General features: G+C 44.2%; 1 protein-coding gene across 1 annotated transcript in view; it reads left to right on the top strand.

Annotated features, from left to right (window-relative positions):
* Window positions 1-6,296: 6,296 nt before the first annotated feature.
* The window catches only part of LOC147464634 (uncharacterized), a 45,319-nt gene continuing 26,721 nt past the window's right edge, over window positions 6,297-24,894 (top strand). The window contains exon 1 of the mRNA XM_086516156.1: window positions 6,297-6,916. Within this exon, the coding sequence (XP_086372282.1) occupies window positions 6,581-6,916 (336 nt within the window). The 5' untranslated portion in view covers window positions 6,297-6,580. The remainder of the gene's footprint in view (window positions 6,917-24,894) is intronic.

The raw sequence follows: 24,894 nt of genomic DNA on the forward strand, positions 1-24,894 counted from the left end.
AATACTTGCTACTAGTATTCTCCTTACTCTTCACTTTTACATTTCAAAACAAATGTTTCTTAAGGTTCTTGAAATGAAGGAGAGAGTGACACATGGATGCTCTCTCGTTCCTTGAAAATTTTAAGCTCAATTATATATAGCATTAGACTCGCACGCTACTGCAGCAAAGAAAAGCATGGCAGTTGGATCTCTCTCTCTCTCTCTCTCTCTCTCTCTCTCTCTCTCTCGTGTGAGGACAATGGAAATGTAGTCTTTGGAGGATGAAAACCCATGTACACTCATTACCTTGAGCACCTATCTACTACTACCAAGTGCTCCGGCAGTAGGCAATGCTTGTTCCCTGTTCGCCACCACTTCACAATCAAGTTACTGTTGCTGAACATTGAGGCACCATCGCTTGGCCTATCATACCTATGTGTGATCACCATCAACTACCCTAGTCTAGGTCTTGGTCTTGGCCCTAGTGACCCACCTCACTCTTTCTCTTTCTCTGTCTACTTGCTAGTGGGAGATCTGTGTGTGTGTCACATACAGTGACGGTCACACACACACACACACACACATAGAGTGTGTGTGAACGTGCATGTATACACACACATGCAAGCTGTCAAGCACACAATTTTGGCTACACAGTTTGTTCGATGTTGGAAAAGGTTGGATTTGTGAAGTCTGCCGGCTCTCTCTCTCTCTCTCTCTCTCTCTCTCTCTCTCTCTCTCTCCGCGTGCTGTCAAATGCATGATCATGACTATTGAAGGTCATTGGGAAAGACCGGAGTCAACACCACATTTTTGACATTGATACAACAAGCCATGCAATTCAATCAGAAGGCAATGCTTGGAGGCCCTCTCCTTCCTCTAATTTTTCAAGCTCCGTTATAATGGACTATTGAATAATAGAGAAAAAATATTGTGTATCGGAGTGTAGATCATTCTATTGAAATAATAATTAGTATAGATAATGGATTGTTGAATAATAGAGAAAAACTATCTTGTATCAGAGTGCTTGAGAATAACCTAGGTTTAGTGTAATCCCACCTATAAATTTTCTCAACTATATCTAATGCACCTTAGAGACCCCTGCCACGTGACATAAGGCAAGGACGTGCACGGGGTGGGAGACCAAGGTAAAGAAAAAAAGAAAGTGGATTGGCTACCAAGAAAAGGATCCTCCCCACCTCTCTCTCTCTCTCTCTCTCTCTCTCTCTCTCTCTCTCTCTCTCCCCGTCCATAGGATGGGCCACATACTCGTAAAATTGGACTTGAAGGTTAGGACACCCATAAAAATTGGAGGAAATAACCTAGGTTTTAAATGATTCCACCCATAAATTTTGAGATTTATCCATTTTTTTATAAAAAAATTTGTTTTTAGCAGCACTCGCTTTTGAAGTGAACATCCCCATGCTCCAAAAGAGACATGGATGCAAAAAGAATAACAACGTTTTTGTTCCAATCGCAGGAATCCCAAGCAAGTCAAAGAAATCGTCTTTATGAGCGCATAGGTTTGCTTGACTACACTCAAACCCATGAGCCGGGCCATGGAGGTCGAGCACTCAACATTAAATTTTAAATTGAAGGTGAGAATACCTCCAAAATTCAAAGAAACTACAAAGTTCACATATAAAATTTAGAGACTCTACAGAGTGCAGAGAAGTTTAATGCAAAAACCTTCAAATATAGAGAATTTGTCTCTAAAATTTTTGCAAAAAAAATTACTATAGTCAAATGCTCAAAAAATCCTAGATTTACTGTAATCCCTCCTCAGATTTTGAAATTTATGTCTAAATTCTAAATTTGAAGGCGAGAAAACCTACAAAGTATAGAGAAATTGAGTGTAAAGGCCTTCAAATATAATAAAGCTACCCTCAAAATTTCTCTTAAGTAAGTGTTCTAAGTTTTTAGGAGAAAGCACTTTGCCTTAATCCAATTTAGTATAACTCTCCAAACAAATTTTGAGAGTTTTCTCAAAATTTCTAATTTTTCTTTAAGTGCTTGGAAAAACTAAGTTTACTGCAATACCATTATGAATTTTGAGATTCACTTTTAAATTCCAAGACAAACCGAAGGCAAGAGCACCCACATAGCTTAAAGAAATCTAGTTTCTACACCTTCAAAAACATCCGAGAGTTGTCGGAGTTGCCTCCCATCATCTACCTTTGCTATCTGTTGAGGTCCGCACCTGCCTTGGGCTTGCATAACCTGCCTTGGATTCGTTGGATCGAACTTTTCCAATTCCATCGATTCTCAATTCCGTAGATATCAATGTCAATTGTCGATTCCTAATTCTCGATTGAGGTTTTCGTCGATCGTCCCTTTGTCGATTTTTTATTGTAATTTCAATCCTTATTCTCCAAGCCCTCTCTCTCTCTCTCTCTCTCACACACACACACACACACACGCACACACACAGAGGCGCACACACACACACACTCACTCACATAGACTATAACGAATGGCGCTCTCTCTCACTCACTCACTTACACATGCGTTCTCTCTCTCTCTCTCTCTCTCTCTCTCTCACACACACACACACACACACACACACACACACACACACACACAAAGGATGGATCACATGGACCATTTTCTATTTCTCAGCACTCTCACTCACACACAAAAGCTTGCTAGCAACGTCGCACTCTCTCTCTCTCTCTCACACACACACACACACACACACACACATAGTTTTAGTACTGATACTGGTAGTGCTGGTACTAGTACTATTCTACTACTACTACTGGTACTACTACCCTAAAGGTACCTAAGCCACACACACATATGGTATTGGTATTGATAATGTACTAATAATGGTGCTAATGGACTTGCAAGCAACAACATTGCTCTCTCTCTCTCTCTCTCTCTCTCTCTCTCTCTCTCTCTCTCATACACACACACACACACAAAACGTGCATGCCATCCAAAATCGCTAGAATCCCATCACTAAATCATTGAACTCGCTGCACTTCATGAATGTAATGTAAGTGTGGAAGACTTCTGTGCAACGCTCCAACACTTGAGCGAATGATGGTATGCTGATTCTGTCTTTCACACACACACACACACACACACACAACAGGTCCCTCTCTCCTCCCCCCCCTCTCTCTCTCTCTCATACACACACATACATACATATAAACAAAACACGAGCATGTATGTATAGTTGCTAAACTTTGAGCACCAAGATTAGAGATCATTCACGACATGGAAGATCCATGCAAGCTTGCAAAGCCTCGGGACTATTTGACACCCCCTTCGCCATATTATGCTAGTTTAGATAGAAGTTGATTGTTCACATCATGACTTGCTTAATATACTATGAAGAATAATGCAATGTTAAATGTTATTTGACACACACACATACACACATATGTATGAGAAAGAACTTTACAAATGTGCTGATAATCATATGCATCTTTATTTCGGCTCTCTATAATCTCTCTTTATTAACATGTTAAATGTGTTCTAATAATTGTTCAATTTATTACAACAAAAATTATTGTCGTTTTGAAGCCATCGTGAAATCTTCACCTTGTTTAGTATTTTAGTTTGTATAAAAATCCTTTCATTTAAAGGCATCATATGGGTCTATTTCATTAAATTGCTTTAGGAGTTAAGCATATATTTGGTTTGAAGTATTACTTGATTGCAATTTTCTTTTCTATTTTAATTTGTGAAAGAGTCCTTTCGTTAGCTTCATATGGGTCAATGTCATTGTGTTGATTGGACCTAGTGCCTACTTTTCCGTGTGAAAGTTTTGAAATCTTCTTTTGTTTTAATTTGAAAATGGTCCGGACTCCCTTCTTTTAAGAGCCTTGCAAGACTTTACTTCCTTCTCATTTTATTTTATTGTTGTAGAATGCCAATCGGAGCTTCTCACCTTGTTTTAAAGCAATAAAGTCAACAAAAAATTATAATCTAGGCCTTTAGGAAGACAAATTTCATGAAAAAATTCACCTTTTGTCAAAATTAATAAATACTTTGCTTATGTCTTTTTAAAGAATTATTCTAATAAATTATCTAATACAACATGACCGACCAAGCATGTTTAGTTTTTTGCAAGAGCCTCTTGTGTGCAAGGTCTTGGGTTCAAACCCCCTTCATAGCTCGTGTGACATGTAGCCCTTAGGGGTTGTCCCTCTAATCCATATGATGGGATGGCCAACCTTATTCGGTTGGGATGCTCCACCTCACGAAGTCGGAGGTGTGAGTTGTAATTTCAAGTTCCTACTCTCTCTCTAAAAAAAAAAGGCCAACCAAACATGTCTAGTTTTTTTGCAATAATTGTATATGTAATTGTGTCTCTCCACCATTGAAAAAAAAGAGAAATAGAGATTCCTTATGCTCTCTCAAATGGAAGCGGGGACACTAGCCGCTTCTCTCTCTCTCTATGTGTGTGTGCGTGTGTGTGTGTGTGTGGGGAAGTGCAAGAGATAGAGCCGCTTCTCTCTCTCTCTCTCTCTCTCATGTCATGCTTGGCGAGGTCTCATAGAGGTTCTCTCTCTTTCTCCCTCTCTCTATGTTGAGTGAAGTGCTTGCGTGCAGGCAAATCGTGTGAGAGGCTAGCCTAAGAGTTGGTGTGCGTGCGCGAGGCAGACGACGCTCAAGAGTCCACACGGATTTTGGGTTTTTTGGGAGTGGGGGGATCTCGATAATAGGAGGAATTTAATTTCATCCAAGCCAGTGTGTCTGATAAATTCTACAAAAAACGTGGAGAGACAGAATCTCTGGACGATGCTTTCCGAAAGGTGCGTTGCAGCGAGAGAAGCAAGGTAGAGGGGGCCAAGTGCAGTCGGGAGGATGGGAGGCGGCATGGACTCTCTCTCTCTCTCTCTCTCTCTCTCGCCACTTCGATAGACCGCCCATTGTTTCTCTTGAAGCCTCTTGTAAAGGCGGTGGCGCAGCCATTTAACTCTCCCTTTCTCTGTCTATCCTGCAACAACGAGTACTCTCAGATGAGAGTGGGCATGCCACCAACGTCTCTGTGTGTGTGTGTGTGTGTGTCCGACAGAGTGGTGAGCTGATCTCCAGCCAGGGGAGGCAGGGAGAGAGGAAGGTGGAGAAGGGTGGGGTGGTGGAGGGGAGAGGCGGTGAAGATGCATGCACAGGGGCGTTGTAGAGAGCTCTGTGCACCTGTGTGTGTGTAGAGGCGAAACATGCATAACGAAGGTGAGGGGATGGGAGGTGCCGACATGGCTTCTGTGGGGTGTTGCAGAGGGGGGTCATAAGTAACTTCTAACGTGGACTTTTTGGGGTTTTGGGGAGGGGGGGTATATTCGGGCAACATCCAATACGCTGTTGCGATGAGTTGCTGACAAGAGATGCACAAGCAAGAGGTGCAGGATGGAGGTGAGGGGGGTGGGGGCAAGAGCATGGAATCATTGGGTTTTCTTTATTAGTATGCGAGTATGTGGTCCTAATTTTCGAAAGCAGCTCAATTAATTAGAATCTATGAAGATGCTTGTCTAAAAGGTTCAATAAGGAAATGGGAGGATAGGGCACGTAGAGAGAGAGGGAGAGAGAGAGGGAAAAAAATCTACCAGGTGTGGCGACATAGGCGCGCAGAGAGAGAGAGAGAGAGAGAGAGAGAGAGAGAGAGAGAGAGAGAGAGAGAGAGAGAGAGAGTGCGTGCACCCAGGATTGCGGGCTTTGTGCGCTCCTCCATGCACCTGCGCATGCGGCATCCTTACTCGCACTCTGTGTGTCTCAGTTGGGGGCAGGTCGACCTTGCTCTGTGTCTTGATAGGTACAGGCAGAGAGTGCCACGGGCAGCAGGAGGAGACGAGGGCAGACAGTTTTGTTACGCAGGGCTCCATGGTTGGCTCTCCGAGTAGGCATGCGCAAGTAGTTGATAGCTTACGTATTGTGTGCTTCTGAAAGTACTCTGCTGTGAGACGTCGAACGAGGAGAGAGAAGGCCATCATGGCGCATGGAAGAGAGAGAGAGAGAGAGAGAGAGAGAGAGAGAGAGAGAGAGAGAGCATGCAATCCAAGGCGTTGGGCAGCATCAAGGCATGGACTTTTGCACAGTTGCAAGAATGATGTGGCTGATCGTGAGAGCAGAAGGAAGGGCGAGGTGGAGCAACGAGCGTGTGCATCGGCTCCAATCAATAAAAGCTAAGGACTTCAGCGGATCTTCGTAGGAAGTTAATTAATACATGCAAGATAGACCCACTATGCTATGCGAGTATGTATGTCCAAGCCCGTGACATTAAAATAATTAAAATTATGTAAACTAGATTTAGGTACGCGTCCAATGCGCCAGCTGTGGTTTTAATTTTCTACGGAGCAATGTAAAGCTGTAACATTTGGAATTGATACTTGGATGTTATTTTGAGACGTAGCATCACGGAAGCCCAAGGGCGTGCGATTTTGCAGAGAACACGCAGATGATGCTACACGCGGGCTTCAAACGCAATTTCTCAGGTTTGCAAGCAATTTTGTTAGGGACCTGAAGCGTGCAGATGATTCCCTTTTCGCATCAGAAGGACACAGAATATATTACGCAGAGAATGGGCGCATTAAGGTAAAGAAATTGCTCATGCTTTCCGAGAGGTCCCCTTGAAGCTTTCTTGGTGGTTGGGCTCATGGAGAAAGACCAGGAGAGGCCGCCGGACGCAGCCAAGGGCTCTTTCTCGGAAAGACGAAGTTTGGCAATGGCCAGGTCTTTCAAGAATGCTGTGGTGCAGAGTGCTATTGAGCCTATCGTTTCTTTGAAGAGCGTGCGAGTTAATAGAGAGTCAGGTGGTAAGCTCCTCGCCTTTGCCATCAAAATGGTCGCTCTTGAGATCGTGAGAAGGCACACCCACATCCGTTTCCCTCTTGTCTGGGGTTGCATTCAGAGCCTCCCTCTTCTCCAGTTGCCTCTCTTCTCATGGCTTCATCATTGGGGTCCTCTTAATTATCTTTTGATTGGCTCACAGGTAAAGTTACGTGATTCATTAATCTCTCTCTCTCTCTCTCTCTCTCTCTCTCTCTCTGTCACACACACACACACACACACACACACACACGCACTGATTAGTTTTTCATTACATTGCTACATATGGAAAATGTGTATACATAATGAAACAAATGTATGTATACGTGCATGTAAGTTTTTGTGTAGCCACAGGTAAAGTAATAACGAATTCATAAATCGAGTATCGTATGTCAACATTGTTTTGTCTATTACACTTTCATATGGATCTGTGCACATACACCCCACAGGGGCACCAACGCACATCCTTTAATACATATACTTGTGTGCTTATAATTTCAATCCTCTTAAGGCCCCCATTTCGTTACCGGAGTGATATTTGCTTCTGAATTGTACAATGATTTGTACAAGGACCGTACCTTGATGCTGATGCAGCGATTTGTAATACTTTTGATAGAGATCCAACTCAATGACAGCATTGCACTCGGTGCGGCTCTCAAGAATCTTTTTTGCTCTTGAAGGGCTGCATGAAGTCACTTGTTATGAGGCTTCTCTTGGGCTGATTTCTAGGTCTTTGGATGGCAGAGATCTAATTGCTGATTGGCTGAAAATGGACATCTGATTTGGGACCTCATTGGCTGAAAACATAGGAACAGGGAATGCCCATTCTGTGCCCTTGCCGTGGTCCGATTCTGATCACGTGATGTCCAAAAATGCTGTTCCGACCACATGGTGTTTCTATTTGCATTTTAATTAAGGAACACATTCTTGCCCCATTTTGAAATGCGTTCGAATATTGTTCTATTTGTGAAAAACCGGCCAACAAAGAGTTTTTAAGGGCTTTGTAGGTAATACTTTTCCAAAGTTGAAGGGAACAACCATGCGTTCATGGCTTTGTACTAGCCCAAATCATGGAACACGATGTGCACGAGCATGTGCATGTTTGACCTGGTGTATCTTTGTAGGTAGAGGATTAACCAAGATGGTTGGCACTAGCAGTTTCAACCAATTTCAAGTTAGTTTGTAAAGTAACTTGCTAATAATCCCAGAAGTCAGTTTCAACCAAGGAGGACATGAAAGTGTCCTTTCAAGGTTTGGAAAAAAACTTCCAAAACCATAGAAGATCCACATTGGAATATCCTGTGAGCTTATAGTTTAAGGACTACTACATATGGCAAACATGAGAAACTTGTAAAATTTCTCCTCTCTTGGTCACAACAATCTCCAAAGTTGATGGATGGTTGGTTGCATTTAAATGAGATTGGGGATTTTTGTAGGACAAAATTTCTCGGGTTGGTGATCAAAATATACGGTTGCTTTTGCCTCACTAATTTTTTTAATGGGAGAAAAAAAGGTACAAAATAGTTGCATTAGGCTGTAATTCATTGTTTTGGGCTCCGTTTCGCGTGCCGGTCACATTTGTAGCAAGCCCTCACCCGCATCTGTAGGGCTACTTGCCCTTGGAATTGGACGAGCTTTCTTGCGTGAAATCTCTCCAAATTCATTTGTACCTGCGGGGATTAGCAATTAGCTATCCAGTACTTAAACAAGAGGCTCTTGCCTCAGCCTATGTGCATGAATCCACACAACTGAATATACAAATGGAAAACCCTCGAGTGGGGCATCACGATTCTGTATTCAAAGGGGGAGAGAGGTGCACGAGAGCGGAATCAATGCGCTACATAAGACAAGGGAGAAGACAAGCTTTCCATAAAAGCTGTGAAACCTGCACCCACTACTCACCGACACTGTAGTCACTTAATGAAGCCAAAATCAACCTCCACTCTCAAATTTGGGTGCCCCTAGCTGAGGTGTACTTAAAAGATTGCCAAGTGTCCACTGTGCCTCTTTTGAGTTAAATTCCTAGTACCGACCAACTTATAAGTGTCGCGAGGGGCCTAAATGACTTTGAACTGAGCCTAGACACCCTTTTACTGCTCGGATTCCAGTGCTGACTCGCCCAACCATCTCGTGGCGACTTGCCCTTTCCGACTGCGGGTGAAACTATGGGTGGGCTGTCGGCCGTTTCGCACTGGCCACGCAATGTCCGGCCATTTGTGACTTCAAAAAGAGGGTCCCAAAAATTAACTTGGACACTCCAAGTCAAGAATCTACCATGACACCACAAATAATCTCTTCAAACAATTCACAGTTTACAATTGATTCGACATTGGCTCGGCGGAGTTCCGTGCCTAGAGATATTGGCCCCAAAGACTGGTGTCCCTTTCGGTATTTCTTTTTGTATTAATCTGTGTTCAAAGTACAAGAGTGCAGTGTCACAAACGGGAGCGCATAACAATATAAAATATACTCGGATGAATAGAATTTATCACTTAATACTGAAGCCAAAGGATATATATATATATATATATATATATATATATATATATATATATATATATATATATATATATATATATATATATATATATATATATAGAGAGAGAGAGAGAGAGAGAGAGAGAGAGAGAGAGAGAGAGAGAGGATAGACACAGTACTGGGGACCAGAAGATGGGCTGGTCCCCCCCTGTAATAGTATCTTTATTATTGAGAAGAAGTCTATACAAGCACTTGAACCGAACGTATTACTACGCTCATTCTAGAATAAGACTTGATGGTTCCTGGAAGCCTCGGCTTCCTATTCCTAGGGCAAAACCCTATTCCAAGGAACTTCCATTCCTTATTCCAAATCCTCGAGAATCAAGGTTCTCGCCTCTGGATCTCACCTTCTAGACTCAGGGCATGACATCCCTGCAACTCTTTTCTAACTCTGTTTCCAGAGTTCTCTTCCTGCAGAATAACTCTGCTTTCCTGGACACGAAGTCCTTCCCTCGGGAATTTCAACTTCCGGATCACATCTCGAGAGTCTACCTCTCTTCGATCCGTGGATTTGCTTCCCAAACTCGGGTACGAAACCCTTGGGCTGATCTGACTCTAATTCCTCAGAGCGCTTTCTCTGCTCCTACTCCCTCACTAAGAGGAAGTACACTTGCAAACAAATACTTAGAGATCATAACATGAAAATCGTTACCTTCAAAGTCTCAACGCTCGAAACGCAACTCAGTTCTCGAAAAGCAATTCCCCGGAAGAGATCTCTGCATAGAAAATCCTCTCTTCCAATCCTACACACAAAAGAGGTGTCTTCTCGGGTTCATTCTCGTTTATGGGCTGAAAACAGAAAAAAAAAGCAACTTGTCGCGATGTAAACATGCTTCTTAGGCACTTCTTCGCGAGGGTTCCCTCGCTGGGTCTTGGCGACATTTGGTACACTTGGGGCAGCCATGGGCATCACCGGCAACGTCTTCTTTGCGGAAGAAATCTACAACAGGATCTTCTTCTTGCAAAAACTGATGTCCTGCTTTGAGTGAGGACATGTGATGCTTTTATAGCTCCCTGGCCACGGCAAAGATAGCAGAGCATTGGCTGCTCGCCTAGAGATCGCGGCCGTTTTTTGGTTTTTTTTTTTAATTTATAAAATTTATAATTTTTAAATTAGCGCTGTTTTGCCAAAAAAAGAGAGAAAAAAATCGATGGCTGGTTTTTACTGCTTTATTTAATCATAGGCTGCCCACTTATTAAGTGGGCAGCCGGTCACCTTTAAAAATGGTCTGAATCTGTCCAAAAACTCAATAAAACCTTATAAGTTAAAAAAACAATCCTTTCACAGCACTTCCTAGTCGTCCCTGGATGCAATCACATGCACAGTTGCAATGCAAACATAGACTTCCTTGCGGGAAAGCATCTGCTTTCCCGAAAAGCATCTGCTTTCCTGAAAAGCAATCTCGCTTTCTCAAAAAGCATCCGTTTTTCCTCAAAGTTTCCTTTGAACCTATCTTCATTCAAGTGCTTGCTTTTCCTTGTGCACAATTCTAACACAGTTGGAATTTCCTTCTGACTATGGATATTCCCTTTTCTGATGCACTTGTCACCCACCTTGTGACGCATCAGGAATACCCATCACCTAGTCCTTTCCTGCCGAACTTACGGTACAATCTCCTTCGCGATGCTCTATGTCACACATCTTATGACGCATCAGAGATGTCCGTTCCTGGATGGTCAGATACTTCTTCCCGATGCTCGCTGTCATCCATCCGATGTGATTCATCAAAAGTACCCGTTCCTAGTGGCCTTACAGACATTCCCTTTCACAGTGCTCCCGCCATTACTCTGAATGACCACTAGAAATATCTGTACTCGGATGTTTCCAGTGAGAAAAACCCTCTCACTTAAAATTCCAATAATTCATTTAGAATTATTTTTCCTTGGTGTTCCAAGCGAGAAAGCCTTCTCACTTATAAATCCAATAATTCATTTAGAATTATTTTCTTATGTCAAATAAAGCCAATTTTGCAACATCCCTCACTTATAAATAGATGTCCTCCATTGTACAGGCCCAACTGAATTGTTTGGGGAGAAACCGGAAAAATTCCAAATCTTGCTCAATGGTGAGTTGAGCTGGTTCTTTCTCAAAAGAGAACTTAAAAATTAAGCAAAAATTCAATAATTCAATACTTACCTTATCGGTTCATGTCCTTCCTCTAGTACCTCGAGGATATCCTTCACCAATCATCAAACTTACGAGCCATGTAAGAACTCGTCATTCGCGTCTTTCCAACAGATCGGAAGTTTCCTCATCGGAGAATCTGTTAACTCACTTTCACCTTCTCAACCCTGAGAAGAATAATCCTCCTAGAAATCAATCTAGGTCTCTATCCTTGCGCATAATCCTGCGTTGTTAGTCCTGAGGGTATTAAACCTCTTGTCTCCTCCCACAGGGAATGCCCAAATCATAGAGCATTAATCTCGATGTCTTTCTTTCACAAACAGAGTCTACGATCACCTTAAAGAAGGTTCTTGTTCTGGGCCGTCGCTCAACAAAGGCGGACGGTTCCAATCCGAAGATTCCTTGTGCACAACGGCACTTCCTTAATTCTTACCATTTTAAAACGGTTGGCGTGGCGAATTATACTCTTACGAACATAATAGTTCAAATTTACTCCAACAGCGTATAAATGCTACTTGACCTGCTCATGGGGAAACATATACTGCAACCAAAAGTTGCTACTGTAATGGTAAAAGCACATAGCGTACTCAATGATCAATGACCACCAGAAAACCTCTTCTCTATAGAGAAACTCAGACTCCTTCTATTGAACACTCCTCAAATAGAGATTCTCGTGTCGGAATATCCTTGCGTGCAAAAAGGTGCTCAAGAGAGTATAATAAACTCTTGTCCAGTTCCTTGGCATAGGTCTGCATCTTCGTGTGTTATCCATGTACCCAAAGGTGTACATAATTCTTAAGCTGTGTCAGAGTTTTGGTGAACCTGGGAAATTACTTTCCCTTCATAAGATCCTCATAGCGAAGACGCTCAACCGTATGATTCCTTGACTTGGTTCTAGAGCAAGCCTGCTCATCAGAGAAACTGGGATTTCAAATCTCAAATTCCACGGGCACATGTCGTAGCCGGCTCTTGCTCCTTTCCTCATAAAGAGAGTGTTCATTCACTTGTGCAAAAAGCACCTTCCCTTACCGTGTAGGGGGTGTGGGCTTAAAGAGTACTCAAGCTTAATGAAAGCTTTTCTTTGCTTGCAAGCTTAGAATGGTTCCTTCATAATTTCCTACCCGTAGTAGCAGGTAATCTGTTTGAGAATTACCGGATACCAGATCAATAGTTGACCTTCCGACTAGTTGAGCAAACCAATTCATCTCAGAAAACAATGTTTCAATTTGATCCTGCTCACACAAACACTCGAGAGTGAGTAGTCCCGGTTAGACATAACCATATTTCGTGCAAAAGAGCAAACAAACACAATGCACTCAAAGATGTAACTTTGATCAAAAACCTGCCCTCTCACTTAAAGTTCGAGGGTCTTCTATTCAAGAACTCGGGAGCTAGATTGAATTCCCTTACTCCAAACTTTCTCCGGATAGCAACGTATCCTTAGAGGAGAAATAACAAAAATTCGTTGTTTCTATGTTCAATGGTTCCCATCCCACTGCGGGGATTAGATTCTATGTACACTAAGGTGTACACTTTCAACTTTTATTGCTGACTCCACCATTTGCTGCAAAGTAATTTGCAGATGCGTCTACAAAATTCGGGCAAAAGTCCTTCGTTAAATTTCATTATTTTTCCTTCCTCAGAGAGGATCAAGAGTGGAGCTACCTTGGCAAGAGTGAACCACTACTTGTTTTGACTCACTCGTGCTCCTATTGGGCAAACCGACCCCAATCTTCTTGGATGCCTTCCTCAAAGCGTAGAGGAAAAAAAATTGTCCGAAAATTCAGCCTTGAATTGAATCCAAGGCTTGTTGTAAGTTCCTTGCAGAGCTTTGGTATACCACTAAGTACTTACAATTCCCCTTGAGGTGTTTGGTCACATGCCTCACCTTCGACGCTTCTGAGAAATTGCCATTTGCAAAGGCAACCTCAAACTGTTGAATTAAAGCGGTAACTTTCGTGGCATCTGTCCTTCCGTCAAAAGTATCAAACTTGACTCGAGTGTTCCTAGGTCTAGGGACCTTCATATCCTTCTGAAACCGGCCTGTTCAATCCAAAAAGGGCGGTAGACTTTACTTCAAACCTTGATTTAGCTTTCACCCATTATTAGTCGTCTATTATACCCGCGCTATAGTGACACAAGAGAGGGGAATGGGGTACAGATGCTAGAATGCACCTATATGAGAAGATCGACACCAGATTGGCCCCTAACTTAGGCGCCCCTTTCGGTATTTCTTTATTGTTTAAAAGAGGGAATAAACGCTGTGGTTCTTTCCAAGCTGCCCCGCACAACCTTGGCTGAATTTTGATTGTTCTGGCCTGATTTCGGCAGCATAACTGTACTAGAACCCTTCATGGTCAGTATTCCCACGCATTAAATGACTTTCCCGACGCATACGGGCACTTTGCAAAACCTGGCGAGAATCTGCAGCACGCTGAATTCTCTGTTTTCAGCCCCGAAAATGCGCCAGATCACCTGTACAGCGGTCCCTTCGCGTCCCCGAACCTCCTGGGGGTATTAGGGACCGTTTAGGGCCAAAACCCTAAACGTGCAAAAATACACAGCAGGCTGTAATTTACTGTTTCGGGCTCCGTTTCGCGTGCTGGTCGCATCCTTAGCAAGTCCTCGAGCTCCCGCACCTGTAGGGCTACTTGCCCTTTGAATCGGACGAGATTTTTGGCGTGAAACCTCTCCGAATTCACCTGTACCTGCGGGGGGATTAGGCGCTAGCTAATCCAATACCTGTGCAAGAGGCTCTTGCCTCGGCAATCGCGCATGAACCCACACAACTGTACATTGGTCAAATGAAGAGCCCACTAGTGGGGCATAACATACTGCCAAAGGGGAGAGAGAGGGCAGTGCGTAGCGTGCAGGGCATCACTCTTGGCACCGCACTGTGCATAAGAGGGAAAGCAAGCACTCCATAGCTCTTAACCTGTGACAAATTCTGAAAATCAGCCTCCTCTCTCATTTTAGGCGCCCCCTCTCTGGCCAGGAGTAGCAGAATGCTCACAGAGTGCCACATGGCACATTTTCCGACTTTGGGCATTCCCGGCTAAAAATATCTCAACTGGTGCTCAGTTGACTTTGCAGCAGAGCAAGAAAATGTTCCCTTTGTCATTCCGGAGGTAATGACATCAACACATTTTCAGGTCCCAAAATAGTAGTTCCCTAAATTTTAGGAGATGCTGCCATTGTATCTTTCTAGGTCATCCGACCCTCTTTGTACACTGCGGCCACATCCAGAATTGAAATGTAGCCTCTGTAACAAAGGATTCCACTTTGGCTAGTCAATGACCCCACTTGGCTAACCATAGTCCTTGTCCAACCTTAGTGCTCTCTTGCCCTCAGGCCTGGACTCCCTCTGGACAGTTCCACACTAGCTATGCAATGCAGGGCAGTTAGATTTCCCGAGGGGTGTTTCCAAAAAGTGAAAGTAAATAGATAATAAGAAAGAAATCAACAAAAAGGATAGATAGTAGTCACACGTTGGTGACATACCCCCCTCTTGAAATCTCAAACGTCCTCGTTTGCATCTATGTCGTACATGCTTACTGTCAACACTGATGTATTCAACACCTGTCGATACATATACGACACATACATGCTCATTGTCAACCCTGGTGTATTCAACACCTCGTCAACTCATGTATTGCCTGTGTGTGAACCCTGTCCCAATGACATAGTGGTAGCTTCGCACTCTGCCATTGCTTTGAGTCACTAACTTTCCAATGACAAAATGGTAGCTGCACATTTTGCCACTATCTTATAGTACACGTTGGATCCCGTAACACTCTCGAGCATATCCAAATCGACAGTTTAAGAATGCAGTTACACATGTACTCTTTAATAGAAGCAACTACTGTATCCTTGACAAACTGACAAGAAATACTCACTTCTATAGCACTAACCAAACTTTTGGACATTCCATAAGAGCAATTGCCAAACTGACAATGTGTACAGCTCTAACATTCATGTAACAGGTATTTCATTTGAGCTCACTTTAAAGTTTAAATACCATGTACATCATTTGTTTCAGAATCCATTGTCACACTGACAATCCATGTAGCTCTGAAACTCAAGGGGTCAAGGTAGGTTGCAAATCGAAGGCTTCCGGGTAAAGTGATAACACAGTTGGTGACTCTGCAAGTTCACCTTCTTCCATCCACTTAGCATCCATTGGTGGATAGTTTCTGAACTTTACCAAGTAACGCCTAGCAACCTTGCCTTTCACTTTCCTTTCTTTGTGTGCCAAAATCTGTTCCGGGACCAAGATCTCGTCAAGTTCCTCGACTTTCGGCTGATCTTCAGTTGGCATATCTTCTGGCACATCACCCACATAGGGTCTAAGAAGACTCACATGAAACGCATTGTGAATCTTCCAACTGTCAGGCAATTTCAGCCTATATGCAACATCACTGATTATGTCGCACACTTGAAAAGGCCCATAGTAACGCATGCTGAGCTTTGGAAATAGTCTTTCCTTGCCCTTCATCTTCTTTAACCTTGCCTTTTCAAAGCGTAAAAGCACCCAATCACCAAGTGAATATACCACTTCACGACGGTGACGATCAGCTGCTTTCTTTTGCTTTGCCTGAGTCCCGTAGCGTTTTCGGACAGCAGATCAGCGTTTTTACAGCAGCCAACTCAGCGTTTGTAGTAGTCATTACAGTAGCAGATAGCATTCCCGGTAGTCGTCACCATCGTCTCCACACATTGAATCATAGTCTCTCAAGTTTGTATCAACATCCTGTACCTAATTGTGCAATCAATAGCATAGTGAAGGAGGGTTTGACAACTTCTAGTGTCGTATTCTTCTCTCTCTATCTCTCAGTCTTAGCACCTTCATTCATAGTGTTTATCCACTCCGAATGTGATCACTTGCACTCTCTCATTAAGAATGGAAGGATCTCCCTTCCGTAAGTAAAAGGAACCCTTGACCACAGTTCGGAGCACTCATCTTGAGCAAAGTACGACATTCACTTCCGCTGCACCTTACAGGAGATATGGTAGAGATCCATCCTCATCTGCACTTTGGACGTCGAGAAAGTATGGCTCGAATCCTCTGCTGTAGTCTCTATCGATACTGTGTAGCTCCTCTCTTCAATCGCGGTCATCTAGATCTCCCTAGCTCCAATGCTCGGTCTATTAGAATACCAGTAGTTGTAGTATGAGTGCGGTTAGAGCTTTGCAATGGTGGCTGCTCCTCTGGGTGTCCAATATCTAGTGTAAAGAAATCTGTAATCTGTCCCTGGGACTCTCTCTTTCCAGCTCTTCTCAGTAAAGTTGTCTCTATGCCTGTGTAACTCAAGTAGATACAGTCCAAGACATCTTTGATACTGATAACTCATGACCCTAGATAGAGGCCCAAAACCCTCTGTGAATAGACAATCTCGTATCTCATAGTACACTGTGCAATGATATGTGTTATGTAACTCTGTCTTTGGCTCTAGATGACATAAGCAACATATCCTGCTATCTGCTGGTATCCCTCTTAATCTGCCAGTTTCAATCTCGAGCCGATGTGAGGATGTGTGTATCTGGCCAATGGCACAACGCAAACCATGCGAAAGATATGTGTCCATATAGCTAGGTCGAATCACAAACCCATCCCCTGTGAGGTGGAGAAGATGCTCTCTATAGAAAGCCATCTTCGTGTCCAACTCCTGTACGGGCTCTATCCATGTCCTCCTCGTGTCCAACTGGATCAGATCCTGACGAATGAGTCTAGTAATCTCCACCCGTGTCAGAGACATCAAGAGTGCCTGTAGAGACTACTGAAAAGGAGGCAGCCTGTCCATGATGAAACCGTGCATCTAAAACCATGATGTCATTTGCGCATACCAGCATGATGTATCCCCCTGTAGAGCTAACTGTCTGGAGGACTCTAGGGCCAACCTCGCATATCCATCTCTGGTAGTATCCCATAGTGTACAAGGAGGCTGATCTGGTAAGAGCCTCAGTCTCCATAGGGGGGGCATCTAACTCCGCGCGAATGATATCATGCGGTACGGAGGCCTTGGCTCTAATCAACCGATAGATCATCGATACCAAGGGCCTCTCCATACGTCTCCAACCATCTTGGCCTACAGAAGGTCTCGAAACCTGCACCCCATACAACATAGTAGAAGCAACCAAAGTATCAAAGAGCCATAACTTTGTCCTAGGTTCCTAGAATTGAACCTGCGAATGCATGCTGTCCAATCCTCCCAAAGCCGCATAAGCTCTAGTTAGTCTAGTCTCTACTGCTCTTCTCAAAGAAAATTCCGGCCCAGTAAAGACTACCCCCAGGTAAGTGTATGCATCTGTATACTCCACGATCTCTTGACCATATGTAAAAGTAGGTGCTGATCTCTTGATCCACTGTGGTGCGGTGTTAAACACCATATTCTTGGTTTTACCAAGGTTTACACACAATCCACTATCCTCTGCAAAACTGTTGGTGCATCCAAATGTCGCTGCATACCCTCTGGTGAGTCAGATATCAACACAATATCATCAGCATATAACAACAATGGGATCCACGTCCCCGTCAGCTGGGCACCTCTGTCACCTGCCCAATTACTCAAGTGCTGCTCAAGAATGGATGCATACAACTGTGCCATTGTGTGTCCAACCATAATAGTGTGGTAGTTCCCAGGCTCTGTAGGATCACCTGCCTTGAAGATAGGCACAATGGTAGACAACCTCCAAGTCTTAGGTAACCCCTCATACATGGCACGTGAACAACACTGCAAGAACCTTCATCAACATATCCCTAGCATGTATAAAGTGCTCCACTACTAGACCATCATGACCATATGCCCTCCCGGTCCTCATCCTGTCAATGGCCCTCTGTACCATCCCAGTGGTAAAGAAGGTGCTCGTAGCTGGGCATGGCTTTGTAGGGTCTGGAAGGGGTTCTTGTCCAGGGACCGTAGATAACGATGTCGCATATTGGCCCCACATATTAGGTGAAGTAATCATTTGGGGAGGGGAGTGCTCATGAAAGAGTCCCCATGCCTCTCTTGAGTCCCTACTCAAGAACATCCGCTATAAGTCTCGCTCCATCTGATCCAGGTAAGCTCGCTTCTTCCGTCGCACAAGGCGCCGAGAAGCAATCCGAGACTGTTTGTAAGTGATGACTCCTAAAAGAAGATCCCTCCCAATGTGTGTCCAACCATAATAGTGCGGTAGTTCCCCGGCTCTGTAAGATCACCTGACTGAAGATAGGCACAATAGTAGACAACCTCCAAGTCTCAGGTAACCCCTCACACATGGCACATTGAACAACATTGCAAGAACCTCCATCAACATATCCCTAGCATGTATAAAGTGCTCCGCTACTAGACTGTCATGATCATATGCCCTCCCGGTCCTCATCCTGTCAATGGCCCTTTGTACCATCCCAGTGGTAAAGAAGGTGCTCATATCTGGGCATGGCTCTGTAGGGTTTGGAAGGGGTTCTTGTCCAGGGACCGTGGATAACGATGTCGCATATTGGCCCCACATATGAGGTGAAGTAATCTTTGGGGGAGGGGAGTACTCATGAAAGAGTTGCCATGCCCCTCTTGAGTCCCTACTCAAGAACATCCGATATAAGTCTCGCTCCATCTGAGCCAGGTAAGCTCGCTTCTGTCATGGATGCTTGAGAGTCGGTCGCTGCTTGCATCATTACCTTTGTCATCGCCTACATCATCACTAGAAGGCTCTAGAGGAATCTAGAAGATTCTAAGAGGTTCTAAAAAGTATCAAGGAGATTCTAGAAGTTTCTAGAAGCATGGAGAAGATTCCGGAAGAATCTAGAAGTTTCTGGAAAGCTCTAGAAAGTTGAAGAAGGATCTAGAAGGTTCTAGAAGAACTAGAAGGATCAAGAAGGTTCTAGAAGATTCTAACCTCCTCAAGAAGAACCTAGAAAGTCCTAACCTCCTCAAGTAACCTCCTCAAGCACTAGTGTAAATAGGGGTCTTGGGCCACAAGCCCCTCGGTCTTGCCAACACCAGTTGTGAGGCTCCTATGAGGAAAACCCTCTCCTAGTTCTTGTCTTATGTTCAAGTCTTGTCCTTGCAATCAAGCCTTGTCTTGTACTCGAGTCATGTAATCCAAGTCTTGCATCTAGCTCTCTTAATAAAGTATTAAGTCTTGTAATCAAGATAAAGCTTATCATCAAGTCGCAAGTTCTTGTATATTGTGAGCGCCTCCTCTCGCTCTCTTCTAGCTCTATACGCGCTCATAACAGTTTGGCAAGACTACCATCTCTTAATCTTCTCAAGCCATCATGGAGCCGACGATGGAAGGCGTCATCAACGCATTGCAAAGCATCCAAGCTCAGTTACAAGAACTTCGCGAGAGTAATGCTCAACTTCAAGCAGGGCAACCCCTAATCTTGGGACCGGCGTTGCAAGATCTTGAACGTCAAATTCAAGAGCTTCAAGAGACAAGCACACATCAAGCACAAGCTGCAAGATCCAGCTATTCTCAACAACATAAGAAGGAGCCGAAGGTCAGCATGCCTGAAAAATTTGATGGGACTAGATCAAAGTTTAGAGGTTTTTTCCAACAAGTGCGTCTCTTCATTCAAATGCAACGAGAGCGTTATCCAGATGATACCTCTAAGATGATACCTCTAAAGTAGGCCTTATTGGGACCCTCCTCTCGGGTACGACTCTCTCTTGGTTTGCTTCCTTACTTGAAAAAGAATCTCCTCTCCTTCATGACTTTGAAGCTTTTGTGCGGGAGTTCTCTGCAACCTTTGGGGATACTGATAGAGCAAGGGTTGTTGAAACCAAACTTAGAATGCTCCGCCAAGGATCAAGACCTGCATCCGTCTATGCATCCAAATTTCAACAGCTCACTTGTGATCTGACTTGGCATGAGGAATATTTCATTAGTCAATTTCGTTGGGGATTAAAGGATGACGTAAAAGATCTTTTATTGACTATGCCAAAGGTTCAAACACTAAGCGAGTTCATCTCTCAAGCAATAGAATGTGATAATCGACTATTTGAGAGGAGACAAGAGAGGCGTCTTGGGGCACCATTGCGACCCCAAACAGAAGTGACACACAATGGCTACACACCTAAAACAAATGAGGAGATAGGATCTCCCGGCTACATAGACCGTCTACAGATACACGTCGGACGAACCACCCGACCATAGCCACCATTCGGCAGTTCCCCTGGGCTGGGGCCAACGTCCGAGGACGTAGGCGTGCACCTGTAAGACCGAGCGTCCCATACCACCCGGCCTCACCTCCTCGAGGTGACCTCACGCACTCCTAGCCTCGCGGGCTAACCACTGGCACTCTGCGAGTGGGGGTCGATAACTGTAAATGAGGCTTTGGCCTCCCTTTTATAGTAATGGCCGGCCACACTAGCTGGGTTCACACTACGTCCGCCCGGACACTGGACGCCCATCCCGACAGCATCTTGGCTAGATCCCCTCTCCTATAAGCGAGACATAACATACTTCCCCCCTTAAGAACCATTGATGTCCTCATCAATGAAGTGGGGTTACTGAGCCTTCAAAGCTCTAACAGGTTCCCAAGTAGCGAACCTTTGAGATTGACCCTTCCATTTAATTAAGTACTCGTCATAAGCCTTATGATGCGAATGACAGGTACGATGATCTAAAACTGCTTCTGGTTCTCGAGGAATATACTCAGTTTGCATATCTTGCCATACATTTTCCTCGATAGGCACAACAACATCGGCTTCGCCCAATTTCACTTTAAGGCGGCTGACATGAAACACTGGATGTACACTAACATCAGAAGGAAGAGCCAGCTTGTAGGCAACTTGGCCAATCTTCTTTGTTATCAAGAACGGACCACAATATCTAGCTGAAAGCTTATAATGCTTTCTTGTTCGCATAGTCTTGGAATCCTTGGGTATCTTCAGATAGACCCATTGTCATGAAATGAACGAGGAGATAGGATCACCTGGCTACACAGACCGCCTACAGATACACGTCGGACGAACCACCCGACCATAGCCACCATCCACCAGTAGCTCCCCGATGCTGGGGCCAGCGTCCGAGGACGTAGGCGTGCACTTGTAAGACCGAGCATCCCATACCACCCAGCCTTACCTCCTCGAGGTGACCTCGCGCACTCCTAGCCTCGCGTGCTAACCACTGGCACTCTGCCAGTGGGGGTCGATAATTGTAAATGAGGCCTTGGCCTCCCTTTTATAATAATGGCCGGCCACACTGGCCGCGTTCACACTACGTCCGCCCGGACACTGGACGCCCATCCCGACGGCATCGGGGCTAGATCCCCTCTCGTGTGAGCGGGCAGAGTGCCAGTGGTTAGCCCGCGAGGCTAGGAGTGCGCGAGGTCACCTCGAGGAGGTGAGGCCGGGTCGTATGGGACGCTCAGTCTCACCTCCTCGAGGTGACCTCACGCACTCCTAGCCTCGCGGGTTGACCTCTGGCACTCTGCCAGTGGGGGTCGATATCTGTAAATGAGGCCTTGAGATCCCCTCTCCTGTGAGCGGGACATAACAACACCTCAACAGGACCATGAATCAAGCATTGAGCCCATGCAAATTGATTCAGCACGGTTTCAACCTCTCTCAGCCCAGGAGAAGCAAAGGCGACGCATTAATGGCTTATCTATGTATTGTGGAGAGCAGGGGTACATAGTTCAACAATGTCCAAGGAAGAGAAGGATGAAGGTTCATGGTGCAATGGCCTCAATGTGTTCAGAAACATGGACGTCCAACCCCAATAGAGACCGATCGGTTGGACAAAAGACAAGCAAAAAAAGGTCTCTTTCCTCCCGCTGATTCCACTTCAAGTTTTATGCTACCAGTCAAGATCCATATGCCGGGTAGGCACATGGATTGTGAAGCATTACTAGATTCAGGCGCAACGGCGTGCTTCATGGACAAAGAATTTGCAAAAGAACAAGGCATACCACTTGTGGAGAAGTCTAATCCAGCAACTGTAGAAGTCATTGATGGTCGTCCCCTCGCTTCAGAGGATGTCAGGTATGAAACTCGCCCCATAGAAGTAACATTGAAGGAGTATGTTTCAAGAATAGCGTTCAATATTATACAAAGCCCAAGCAATCCAATTGTTATTGGGCTACCGTGGCTTGAATTACATAATCCTAACATCGATTGGAGGGCTCAGAGAATTGAACCACGAAAAGTCCAAAAGAAGAAGGGAAGGCATAATAGGCCTATATATCTTGGAGCCAAGGTCTTCATGCGTGCAACCAAAAAGTATCCAACTTTCCTAATATTTGCAACACCAATTGACACGTCGACAACAAAAATCATGGAGGCATTGCCACGTCAATATCAAGATTACAATGATGTTTTTGAGAAGAAGAATGCAGACCTCTTACCGGAGCATCGACCCTATGATTGTGCTATAGAGCTTCAAGAGGGAACCCAACCTTCTTTTGGCCCAATATACAAGCTATCTCAAGATGAATTGGTAGAATTACGAAAAAATATTGATGAGAATCTTGCTAAGGGGTTCATACGGCATTCAAAGTCCCCAGCAGGAGCTCCAATACTCTTTGTAAAAAAGGACGGAACTCTCCGGATGTGCGTAGATTATAGGGGCCTGAACAAGATCACCGTCAAGAATCGCTATACCCTTCCCTTGATCCCAAAGCTTCTTGAGCGCCTTGGCAAGGCAAGAATATTTATAAAAATAGACCTTCGTGGTGCTTACAAACTAGTCAAAATCAAAGAAGGTGATGAATGGAAGACAACCTTTCGCACAAGGTATGGCCACTTTGAATATACTGTCATGCCGTTTGGCCTCACAAATGTCCCAGCTGTTTTTCAACATTTAATGAACGATATCTTTCGGGAGTATTTGGATTATTTTGTGGTAATATATTTGGATGATATCTTGATACCTTCCAAGGATCAAGAAGAGCATGAGCACCATGTACGAATAGTGCTTGAAAAGCTTCGTGCAGCAGGGTTATATGCAAAGCTGGAGAAGTGCTCTTTTCATCAATCTAAGGTGGAATTTCTTGGTTATGTAATTTCTGAAAAGGGAATCTCCATGGATTCAAAGAAGGTTCAAACCATCCTTGATTGGGAGAACCCACCTTGGTAAGAGATGTTCAATGTTTCCTCGGATTTGCAAATTTTTATCGTATCTTTATACAAGGATACTCCAAGGTGGTTACAACACTCACAAGGTTGACAGGCCATAATAAGTTTGTTTGGGACTAAGAGCCGCGAAAGCATTTCAGACTCTCAAGCAAGCTTTCACGATCGCACCCATTGTAATTCACGCAAATCCTACAAAGCCTTTCATCCTAGAAATAGACGCTTCAGATTTTGCCCTTGGCGCTATTCTATCCCAAGTAGGAGAGGATGGTCGAGTACATCCAGTGGCTTTTCATTCCCGCAAGTTCTCAGCTGCTGCAGAAATCAATTATGAAATCCATGACAAAGAGCTCTTAGCAATAATCGATTCCTTCGACACTTCGTGTCACCTACTTGAAGGAGCTCCTCATAAGATCACTATCTATACAGATCACAAGAATTTGGAATACTTCATGGCATCCGACGTCTTTAATCGTCGCCAAGCCAGGTGGAGTGGTATCCTATCAAGGTTTGATTTTCTTATCTCTTATAGACCTGGCCGTCAGCAAGGTAAGCCAGATGCCTTATCAAGAAGATCCTACCTTGCACCTAAAGAAGGCGACGCAGCATTTGATCAACAAGAGTCAGTGATTTTGAAACTTGAGTAGCTTAAGCTAAACGCCACCATGAGCCAAGCTCCTGAAGATTCTACTTTTCTTTCTTAAGGTGAAGATGTAAATTGTCAAAGATCCACTTGCTCAGAATATTAGACAACAAATACAAGGACAAGAGGTTAATGAGGACTTTCAAGAAATTGATGGACTAATTTACTATAAGGGTCTTCTCTATATTCGGCCAGGACCAACACGCTTGGAGGTACTTCAACAACGGCATGATCTTCCATCAGCAGGGCGTTTGGGTTTAATAAGACAATTGAGCTTCTCTCTTGTGACTTTTGGTGGCCTCAAATGTGGAAGCTTCTCAAGGAGTATGTAGGCACTTGTGACACTTGCAATAGACCAAACGCCCCTCGTCATCGTCCTCATGGGTTACTCCATCCCTTGCCCATTCCAAGCAAACCATGGTCATCCATCTCCATGGATTTCATTGTAGAGCTACCCTTGTTACAAGGATTTGACTCCATTTTAGTAGTCGTGGACGGTTTACAAAAATGACACACTTCATTCCAACCACTAAAACCATCACCGGCGAAGGTACGGCCAAACTCTTTCTACAACATATCTATCATTATCACGGATTACCGGATGACATAGTTTCTAATCGAGGTCCACAATTCATCTCTAGCTTTTGGAAAAGCTTATTCAAGCTACTCGGAGTACAAATCAATCTCTCCTCAGCCAATCACCCACAAAGTGATGGACAAACAGAGAGAGTAAATCAAGTTTTGGAACAGTATCTCCGTTGTACTATCAATTATCA

Source organism: Adiantum capillus-veneris, chromosome 1 (assembly GCF_014529385.1).
Source record: "Adiantum capillus-veneris isolate H3 chromosome 1, ASM1452938v2, whole genome shotgun sequence".
NCBI classification, from domain to species: Eukaryota; Viridiplantae; Streptophyta; class Polypodiopsida; order Polypodiales; family Pteridaceae; genus Adiantum; species Adiantum capillus-veneris.